Below are 11,227 nucleotides of genomic sequence, written 5' to 3'. Positions count from 1 at the left end.
TGACTACCCAACTCCTACTACAATGTGATGCATATAAATTCATACCAGGCTGACTACCCAACTCCTACTACAATGTGATGCATATAAATTCATACCAGGCTGACTACCCAACTCCTACTACAATGTGATGCATAAAACCAGTTGGCGGTCGGTGTCGTTTAAGATAAGGGAGGACGCACATTTTTTCTATGGGCATGGCCTTATTTCTATTACAGCATACTGGATGACTGTCATTCATATTCCACTCACCCAGCTCAATGTAACATTGAAAGCTTTAGGCTAATACACATTATACTGAAATGTTCCCTATACCATCATGAGGTTGCCACAACCTAGCCTATGAAGTTTAAAACATACACTATACAGTGCCTTGCGAAAGTATTCGGCCCCCTTGAATTTTGCGACCTTTTGCCGCATTTCAGGCTTCAAATATAAAGATATAAAACTGTTTTTTTTTTTTGAAGAATCAACAACAAGTGGGACACAATCATGAAGTGGAACAACATTTATTGGATATTTCAAACTTTTTTAACAAATCAAAAACTGAAAAATTGGGTGTGCAAAATTATTCAGCCCCCTTAAGTTAATACTTTGTAGCGCCACCTTTTGCTGCGATTACAGCTGTAAGTCGCTTGGGGTATGTCTCTATCAGTTTTGCACATCGAGAGACTGAATTTTTTTCCCATTCCTCCTTGCAAAACAGCTCGAGCTCAGTGAGGTTGGATGGAGTGCATTTGTGAACAGCAGTTTTCAGTTCTTTCCACAGATTCTCGATTGGATTCAGGTCTGGACTTTGACTTGGCCATTCTAACACCTGGATATGTTTATTTTTGAACCATTCCATTGTAGATTTTGCTTTATGTTTTGGATCATTGTCTTGTTGGAAGACAAATCTCCGTCCCAGTCTCAGGTCTTTTGCAGACTCCATCAGGTTTTCTTCCAGAATGGTCCGGTATTTGGCTCCATCCATCTTCCCATCAATTTTAACCATCTTCCCTGTCCCTGCTTAAAAAAAGCAGGCCCAAACCATGATGCTGCCACCACCATGTTTGACAGTGGGGATGGTGTGTTCAGGGTGATGAGCTGTGTTGCTTTTACGCCAAACATAACGTTTTGCATTGTTGCCAAAAAGTTCAATTTTGCTTTCATCTGACCAGAGCACCTTCTTCCACATGTTTGGTGTGTCTCCCAGGTGGCTTGTGGCAAACTTTAAACTACACTTTTTATGGATATCTTTAAGAAATGGCTTTCTTCTTGCCACTCTTCCATAAAGGCCAGATTTGTGCAATATACGACTGATTGTTGTCCTATGGACAGAGTCTCCCACCTCAGCTGTAGATCTCTGCAGTTCATCCAGAGTGATCATGGGCCTCTTGGCTGCATCTCTGATCAGTCTTCTCCTTGTATGAGCTGAAAGTTTAGAGGGACGGCCAGGTCTTGGTAGATTTGCAGTGGTCTGATACTCCTTCCATTTCAATATTTTTGCTTGCACATTGCTCCTTGGGATGTTTAAAGCTTGGGAAATCTTTTTGTATCCAAATCCGGCTTTAAACTTCTTCACAACAGTATCTCGGACCTGCCTGGTGTGTTCCTTGTTCTTCATGATGCTCTCTGCGCTTTTGACGGACCTCTGAGACTATCACAGTGCAGGTGCATTTATACGGAGACTTGATTACACACAGGTGGATTGTATTTATCATCATTAGTCATTTAGGTCAACATTGGATCATTCAGAGATCCTCACTGAACTTCTGGAGAGAGTTTGCTGCACTGAAAGTAAAGGGGCTGAATAATTTTGCACGCCCAATTTTTCAGTTTTTGATTTGTTAAAAAAGTTTGAAATATCCAATAAATGTCGTTCCACTTCACTTCCACTTCCCACTTGTTGTTGATTCTTCACAAAAAAATACAGTTTTATATCTTTATGTTTGAAGCCTGAAATGTGGCAAAAGGTCGCAAAGTTCAAGGGGGCCGAATACTTTCGCAAGGCACTGTATATACTGAAGTATGTGGACACTCCTTCAAATTAGTGGATTCGGCTATTTCAGCCACACCTGCTGCTGACAAATGTATAAAATCGAGCACACAGCCATGCAATCTCCATAGACAAACATTGGCCGTAGAATGGCCTTAATGGAGAGCTCAGTGACATTCAATGTAGCACCATCCTAGCACCGTCATAGGATGCCACCTTCCCAACAAATCAGTTCCAACAAATTTCTGCCATGCTAGAGCTGCCCCAGTCAACTGTAAGTCCTGTTATTGTGAAGTGGAAACATCAACGGCTCAGCCACGAAGTCGTAGGCCACACATGCTCACAGAATGGGACCACAGAGTGCTGAAGTGCATAAAAATCATCTGTCCTCGGTTGCAAAACTCACTACCGAGTTACAAACTGCCTCTGGAAGCAACGTCAGCACAATAATTGTTTGTTGGGAGCTTTATGAAATGGGTTTCCATGGCTGAGCATCAGCACACAAGCCTAAGATCATCATGCGCAATGCCAAGCATCGGCTGGAGTGGTGTAAAGCTCGCAGCCATTGAACTCTGGAGCAGTGGAAATGCGTTCTCTGCAGTGATGACTCACGCTTCACCATCTGGCAGTTATACAGACGAATCTGGGTTTGGCGGATGCCAGGAGAACGCTACCTGCCCCAATGCATAGTGCCAACTGTAAAGTTGGGTGGAGGAGGAATAATGGGCTGGGGCTGTTTTTCGTGGTTCCGGCTAGGCCCCTTAGTTTCAGTGAAGGGAAATCTTAACGCTACAGCATGCAATGACATTCTAGACGATTCTGTGCTTCCAACTTTGTGACAACAGTTTGGGGAAGGCCCTTTCCTGTTTCAGCATGACAATACCCCGTGCACAAAGCAAGGTCCATATAGAAATGGTTTGTCGAGATTGGTGTGGAAGAACTTGACTGGCCTGTACAGAGCCCTGACCTCAACCCCATCAAACACCTTTGGGATGAATTGGAACAACAACTGCGAGCCAGGTTTAATCATTCAACATCAGTGCCTGACCTCACTAATGCTCGTGGATGAATGGAAAAAAGTCTCTGCAGCATTGTTCCAACATCTAGTGGAAAGCCTTCCCAGAAGAGTGGAGGCTGTTATAGCAGCAAAGGGGGGACCAACTCCATATTAATGCCCATGATTTTGGAATGAGATGTTCAATAAGCAGATGTCCACATACTTTTGGTCATGTAGCGTAGGTGTACAGGTCGAGAGAAAGATTTGAGTAATCAAGGTGACAGAAAGTGACACATTTAATACCGCACGCTTTTGCCTGCATCTAGCTGATCTAGGGTGTAATCATTAGTCCAACAGTTGCAAACAAATTCAGGTATTTTTATCCATGTTTCATTCCGTTTGCTTACATAATCGGAGGAATGAATACACGCATCCCTGATCACACATAAACACAGTTCACTTTCATAGCAGCCACATACAAACAGCATGATTACTTTACTTGTTGTATTCCTTCTCACATCTACGCACTCTCCTCCTCTCACCTTTTCCTTTCACTTGTGGACTGCAGTGCACAACACACCAGCTGTCTGTGACCAGGCAAAAAAAAAATCCAAGCCAAACCTTCATATTATAACCACTAACTGCTACACACAGCTTACATCATTGTCACCATAGTATCTAATGTAATCAATACGGCTACGAGAACTAACGCGTTACTAAACTCGGGAGAATCACGCAGTACAGTGTACAGCAAGCAGTTTAGCAGTTACACCAGTGGGCCCCAGTGGCAATAAATTAATAAAACCAAAAGTTTACGTTGACTTGGAAGAATTCCAGTTTTGGATAGTCATAGCCAGCTAACTAACATAGCATCCCTCCCTGTTTGAGCTGGGTGTTTGAGTAGGCTAAACTAGCTAGCTGCATTCGCTAGCTAAGTAAGTGAAAGTGAAAAAATTACAACGAGAAATATAGCTCTCTCTCTTGCTTCTCCTTCATTTTTGAAGAAATTAATTTGTTAAAAACTGGTCAGCTATTGTCTTTCTCGTTGAGTCAACTACTCACCACAATTTATGCACTGCTGTGCTAGCTAGCTGTAGCTTATGCTTTCAGCACTAGATTCATTCTCTGATCCTTTGATTGGGTAGACAACATGTCAGTTCATGCTGCAAGAGCTTTGATAGATTGGAGGACATTCTCCGGAAGTTGTCATTATTACTGTGTAAGTCTATAAGTTTTGTATTGGTGTAATTCCTCTCCCCTGTAACTATTCCCCAGGTTGTAGCTGTAAATGAGAACGTGTTCTCAGTCAAACTACCTGGTAAAATAAGTGTAAAATAATCAAATACAAAAATAATAAAACAATGTACCCAGAGGAGGATGGAAACGAGCTGTCCTATGGCTACTCCATGGTGTTACCCTACTGTGCTGTTGAGGCTACTGTAGACCTATATAGAAAAACAGTGTGTTTTAATCAACTATTTGGTGACGTGAATAGATTTACTATATTTTTTTATATAAAGGATTACGTTTTCAATGTTTCACTATTTTTATTGTTATTAAATTCACTGAGGAGGATGGTCCTCCCCTTCCTCCTCTATGGAACCTCCACTGATATAAACTGATACCAGGCTGACTATCCAGCTACTATTACTACACATGCATTAGTAAGGTAACTTTACATAAGACAAAATCTTAAAGTAACTGAACACACACTGGAATAAATCATGTGCTATGAAATATGTGCCTTGGAAGGAATATTTAAACATTAAACATTTTAAAACGATGTAAAAAAAAATGTATCATGCAGAAGAGATGTGGCCATATTTGGTATGCTTCACATGTACAGTGCACTGTCCCTGATTGGATACTTAAAACCATTTTTAAAAGCAAAGGTCATTGAAAGTATAGAAATGTTCTGTCCTATGGTTTTTGACCACTATATGCGTTTGGCCCTAATAAAATATGTACTTTATATAGGCAGGGTAGTGCAGTGTCCTATATTGTATTGATATATTGCTACAGTCACAACATCATTCCTAAAACCACAATACCTTTACACTCTTTCAAAACAATAAAAAGTCCTTCGGGTAAAAACAAATGATGCTGTCCGGGCGTAGCCAGAGCCAGACAGTCTGAGAAACCAAGGGACCAAATCCCTTCTGATCATGGTGCTTCACCTCATCCTTCATGACTAATGTGTTTGCAGAATCCCGCTCACCTTCTAAATAGAGCTTGTCTGATGAATGGGCGAGCAGCTGTTTATTTCCTGGCCAGACAATCAGCCACAGAGCAACTGGACAGATTCAGCCTGATTCTACAGTGATGCCAGCCCCTCTCTGCTCTCTCTCTTTCCCCCTGCGGTAACAAAGAGAAGACTCTCCTCAGTATTTCATTCTGGGAGAGCCTAATAAATAGTCCTGGAGAGATTGGGCTTAGAGGACAAGGGAGAAAACGAGAGGTAGACTGAAGCAGGGATACAGAGAGGCAGGGATACAGAGAGATACAGGGGTGAGGAGAGAGGGGGAAGGCAGGCAGCAGGGTTGGTCAGGGTAACTGTCATTGGAGGGCCTCAGGCCCGATGGCAGCCCTGGAGTTGAACTCTCAACAGAGACACACACACACACACACACACACACACACACACACACACACACACAGTGGATGAAGTTACACACACACACACTGCACATATGGACACATAAACATGTAGCACTATAAAAGTGTCTCTCATTGACAACACTTGGCGACACATATGGAGGGTACCTGACACAGACGTGGCGGGCAGAGAGACAAAGCATGAGAGATTTCTGTATGTGCCAGTCCTGTTACTTCTTTAAACCTTGTTGATATACAATAGGCCTAGATATTTACTGTCCAATCTTGGATTCGGAGCCTTCATATATTCATGTTAAATCTGTGATTCTAATTATGTCCAAGGGGGAAAAAACGGTGTTTGTTGTTTGTAGTAACTCCTTTGTTGTTGTAATATCCCAAACGGACGTAGCAGTTTCACCATTAAGGATTCCAGCTTTAAGTCCTGGTTTTGACTCAGGGGGTTCAGCCTCAGAGGTACACAATGTTCTCCTCTCCCACGTCCTCCCCATCCCCACGCTCCGTCTCCAGGGGAACCAATAAGGACAGGTCCAGTTGGGGATCTCCATGTGGGGGTACACCCTGATATTGTCCAGCCGCTGTTGCCATCAATGACCACGTCTCCCTCACTTTGCGGTGTGTGTTTATATCTGTATGGGTATAAATGCATGACGTTTATATGCATCAATATTAAAACATAGATGTTCATAATCACAGTAAACTAAACCAACAAACAGGATAAACTCTCTCTCACAGACATGAACAATCACCATTTTAAATGAAACACCAAGAACCAGAGAAGAAAAGGGAAGGGTGAAGAGATGAAGGACAAAGAGAAGCCGAACAGGGGAGAGAAACTAAAATAATAGAACCGCAGTATGATATAATAACCCCAGGTAGATAAATAACAACAGACACAGTATGATATAATAACCCCAGGTAGATAAATAACCATCAGATACAGTATGCTATAATAACCCCAGGTAGATAAATAACTACAGACACAGTATGATATAATAACCCCAGGTAAATAAATAACTACAGACATAGTATGATATAATAACCCCAGGTAGATAAATAACTACAGACACAGTATGATATAATAACCCCAGGTAAATAAATAACTACAGACATAGTATGATATAATAACCCCAGGTAGATAAATAACTACAGACACAGTATGATATAATAACCCCAGGTAGATAAATAACTACAGACACAGTATGATATAAGAACCCCAGGTGGATAAATAACTACAGACACAGTATGATATAATAACCCCAGGTAGATAAATAACTACAGACATAGTATGATATAATAACCCCAGGTAGATAAATAACTACAGACACAGTATGATATAATAACCCCAGGTAAATAAATAACTACAGACATAGTATGATATAATAACCCCAGGTAGATAAATAACTACAGACACAGTATGATATAATAACCCCAGGTAAATAAATAACTACAGACATAGTATGATATAATAACCCCAGGTAGATAAATAACTACAGACACAGTATGATATAATAACCCCAGGTAGATAAATAACTACAGACACAGTATGATATAAGAACCCCAGGTAGATAAATAACTACAGACACAGTATGATAAATAATTCCTGGTAGATAACCATTATACACAGTATGATATAAAAACCCCAGGTAGATAAATAACTATCAGGATGGACCTGGCTGACTGCCCACTATAATGAGTTCATCCATCTGCTCTTTAACTAAAAAAAACTTGCCAAAATAAAAGTCCCTTTTTCAGGACCCTGTCTTTCAACGATAATTCGCAAAAATCCAAGAAACTTCACAGATCTTCATTGTAAAGGGTTTAAACACTGTTTCATGCTTGTTCAATGAACAATAAACATTTAATGAACATGCACCTGTGGAACAGTCGTTAAGACACTAACAGCTTACAGACAGTAGGCAATTGGGTCACAGCTATGAAAACTTAGGACACTAAAGAGGCATTTCTACTGACTCTGAAAAACACCTAAAGAAAGATGCCCAGGGTCCCTGCTCATTTGCGTGAACATGCCTTATGCATGCTGCAAGGAGAAATGAGGACTGCAGATGTGGTCAGGGCAATAAATTGTCTGTACTGTGAGACGCCTAAGACAGCGCTACAGGGAGACAGGGCGGACAGCTGATCGTCCTCACATTGGCAGACCACGTGTAACAACACCTGCACAGGATCAGTACATCAGAACATCATACCTGCGGGACAGGTACAGGATGGCAACAACAACTGCCCGAGTTACACCAGGAACGCACTATGCCTCCATCAGTGCTCAGACTGTCCGCAGTAGGCTGAGAGAGGCTGGACTGAGGGCTTGCAGGCCTGTTGTAAGGCAGGTCCTCACCAGACATCACCGGCAACAACGTCACCTTTGGGCACAAACTCACCATCGCTGGAGCAGACAGGACTGGCAAAAAGTGCTCTTCCCTGACGAGTCGCGGTTTTGTCTCACCAGGAGTGATGGTTGGATTCACATTTATCTTCGAAGGAATGAGCGTTACATCGAGGCCTGTACTCTGGAGCGGGATCGATTTGGAGGTGGAGGGTCCGTCATGGTCTGGGGCGGTGTGTAACAGCATCATCAATGTTGCTGTAAGGGTGTATAGATGGTGTGGCTGTGAGGGTCTGTGGTAATAGATGATGTGGCTGTAAGGTTCTGTAATGGTCTGTTGTAATACACAATGTTGCTGTAAGGGTCTGTGGTAATAGATGGTGTGGCTGTAAGGGTCTGTGGTAATAGATGGTGTGGCTGTAAGAGTCTGTGGTAATAGATGTTGTGGCTGTAAGGGTCTGTAAGGGTCTGTGCTAATAGATGATGTGGCTGTAAGGGTCTGTAAGAGTCTGTGGTAATAGATGATGTGGCTGTAAGGGTCTGTGCTAATAGATGTTGTGGCTGTAAGGGTCTGTAAGGGTCTGTGGTAATAGATGATGTGGCTGTAAGGGTCTGTAAGAGTCTGTGGTAATAGATAATGTGGCTGTAAGGTTCTGTGGTAATAGATGGTGTGGCTGTAAGAGTCTGTGGTAATAGATAATGTGGCTGTAAGGTTCTGTGGTAATAGATGGTGTGGCTGTAAGAGTCTGTGGTAATAGACAATGTTGCTGTAAGGGTCTGTGGTAATAGATGGTGTGGCTGTAAGAGTCTGTGGTAATAGACAATGTTGCTGTAAGGGTCTGTGGTAATATATGTTGTGGCTGTAAGGGTCTGTGGTAATAGATAATGTGGCTGTAAGGTTCTGTAAGGGTCTGTGGTAATATACCATGTTGCTGTAAGGGTCTGTGGTAATAGATGTTGTGGCTGTAAGGTTCTGTAAGGGTCTGTGGTAATAGACAATGTTGCTGTAAGGGTCTGTGGTAATAGACAATGTTGCTGTAAGGGTCTGTAAGGGTCTGTGGTAATATATGTTGTGGCTGTAAGGTTCTGTAAGGGTCTGTGGTAATAGACACTGTTGCTGTAAGGGTCTGTGGTAATAGACAATGTTGCTGTAAGGGTCTGTGGTAATAGATGTTGTGGCTGTAAGGGTCTATAAGGGTCAGTGGTAATAGATGTTGTGGCTGTAAGGGTCTGTAGTAATAGATCATGTGTCTGTAAGGGTCTGTAAGGGTCTGTGGTAATAGATCATGTGTCTGTAAGGGTCTGTAAGGGTCTGTGGTAATAGATGTTGTGGCTGTAAGGGTCTGTAAGAGTCTGTGGTAATAGACACTGTTGCTGTAAGGGTCTGTGGTAATAGACAATGTTGCTGTAAGGGTCTGTGGTAATAGATGTTGTGGCTGTAAGGGTCTGTTGTAATAGACAATGTTGCTGTAAGGGTCTATAAGGGTCAGTGGTAATAGATGTTGTGGCTGTAAGGGTCTGTAAGGGTCTGTGGTAATAGATGTTGTGGCTGTAAGGGTCTGTAAGAGTCTGTGGTAATAGACACTGTTGCTGTAAGGGTCTGTGGTAATAGACAATGTTGCTGTAAGGGTCAGTGGTAATAGATGTTGTGGCTGTAAGGGTCTGTAAGGGTCTGTGGTAATAGATGTTGTGGCTGTAAGGGTCTGTAAGAGTCTGTGGTAATAGACAATGTTGCTGTAAGGGTCTGTGGTAATAGATGGTGTGGCTGTAAGAGTCTGTGGTAATAGACAATGTTGCTGTAAGGGTCTGTTGTAATAGACAATGTTGCTGTAAGGGTCTGTTGTAATAGACAATGTTGCTGTACGGGTCTGTGGTAATAGATACTGTGGATGTAAGGTTCTGTAAGCGTCTGTGGTAATAGATGATGTGGCTGTAAGGGTCTGTGGTAATAGATACTGTGGATGTAAGGTTCTGAAAGGGTCTGTGGTAATAGATACTGTGGATGTAAGGTTCTGTAAGGGTCTGTGGTAATAGATGATGTGGCTGTAAGCGTCTGTGGTAATAGATGATGTGGCTGTAAGCGTCTGTGGTAATAGATGTTGTGGATGTAAGGGTCTGTAAGCGTCTGTGGTAATAGATGATGTGGCTGTAAGGGTCTGTGGTAATAGATAATGTGTCTGTAAGGGTCTGTAAGGGTCTGTGGTAATAGATGGTGTGGCTGTAAGGGTCTGTAAGGGTCTGTGGTAATAGATGGTGTGGCTGTAAGGGTCTGTGGTAATAGACAATGTGGTTTTCAGGGTCTGTAAGGGTCTGTGGTAATAGACAATGTGGTTTTCAGGGTCTGTGAGGGTCTGTAAGGGTCTGTAAGGGTCTGTGGTAATAGATGATGTGGCTGTAAGGGTCTGTGGTAATAGATAATGTGTCTGTAAGGGTCTGTAAGGGTCTGTGGTAATAGATGGTGTGGCTGTAAGGGTCTGTAAGGGTCTGTGGTAATAGATGGTGTGGCTGTAAGGGTCTGTTGTAATAGATCATGTGTCTGTAAGGGTCTGTAAGGATCTGTGGTAATAGATCATGTGTCTGTAAGGGTCTGTAAGGGTCTGTGGTAATAGATCATGTGTCTGTAAGGGTCTGTAAGGGTCTGTGGTAATAGATGGTGTGGCTGTAAGGGTCTGTAAGGGTCTGTGGTAATAGATGGTGTGGCTGTAAGGGTCTGTGGTAATAGATCATGTGTCTGTAAGGGTCTGTAAGGGTCTGTGGTAATAGATCATGTGTCTGTAAGGGGCTGTAAGGGTCTGTGGTAATAGATACTGTGGATGTAAGGGTCTGTGGTAATAGATACTGTGGATGTAAGGGTCTGTAAGGGTCTGTGGTAATAGATACTGTGGATGTAAGGGTCTGTGGTAATAGATCATGTGTCTGTAAGGGTCTGTAAGGGTCTGTGGTAATAGATACTGTGGATGTAAGGGTCTGTGGTAATAGATACTGTGGATGTAAGGGTCTGTAAGGGTCTGTGGTAATAGATACTGTGGATGTAAGGGTCTGTGGTAATAGATCATGTGTCTGTAAGGGTCTGTAAGGGTCTGTGGTAATAGATACTGTGGATGTAAGGGTCTGTAAGGGTCTGTGGTAATAGATACTGTGGATGTAAGGGTCTGTGGTAATAGATACTGTGGATGTAAGGGTCTGTAAGGGTCTGTGGTAATAGATACTGTGGATGTAAGGGTCTGTGGTAATAGATACTGTGGATGTAAGGGTCTGTAAGGGTCTGCGGTAATAGATACTGTGGATGTAAGGGTCT

At 42.5% G+C, this 11,227-nt stretch overlaps 1 protein-coding gene across 4 annotated transcripts in view; it reads right to left on the bottom strand.

The window, feature by feature from the left end:
* Positions 1 to 2,855: 2,855 nt before the first annotated feature.
* Positions 2,856 to 11,227, bottom strand: part of arhgef28a (Rho guanine nucleotide exchange factor (GEF) 28a) — a 109,686-nt gene continuing 101,314 nt past the window's right edge. For all 4 annotated transcript variants that reach the window (XM_036976985.1, XM_036976986.1, XM_036976987.1 and 1 more), the window contains one exon: positions 2,856 to 6,214. In XM_036976985.1, coding sequence (XP_036832880.1) covers positions 6,036 to 6,214 — 179 coding nt within the window. In that variant the 3' untranslated portion in view covers positions 2,856 to 6,035. The remainder of the gene's footprint in view (positions 6,215 to 11,227) is intronic.

Source organism: Oncorhynchus mykiss, chromosome 5 (genome assembly GCF_013265735.2).
Source record: "Oncorhynchus mykiss isolate Arlee chromosome 5, USDA_OmykA_1.1, whole genome shotgun sequence".
NCBI lineage: Eukaryota > Metazoa > Chordata > Actinopteri > Salmoniformes > Salmonidae > Oncorhynchus > Oncorhynchus mykiss.
Note: the sequence above shows the minus strand (reverse complement) of the source record. Positions and strands in the feature narration are given on the sequence as shown.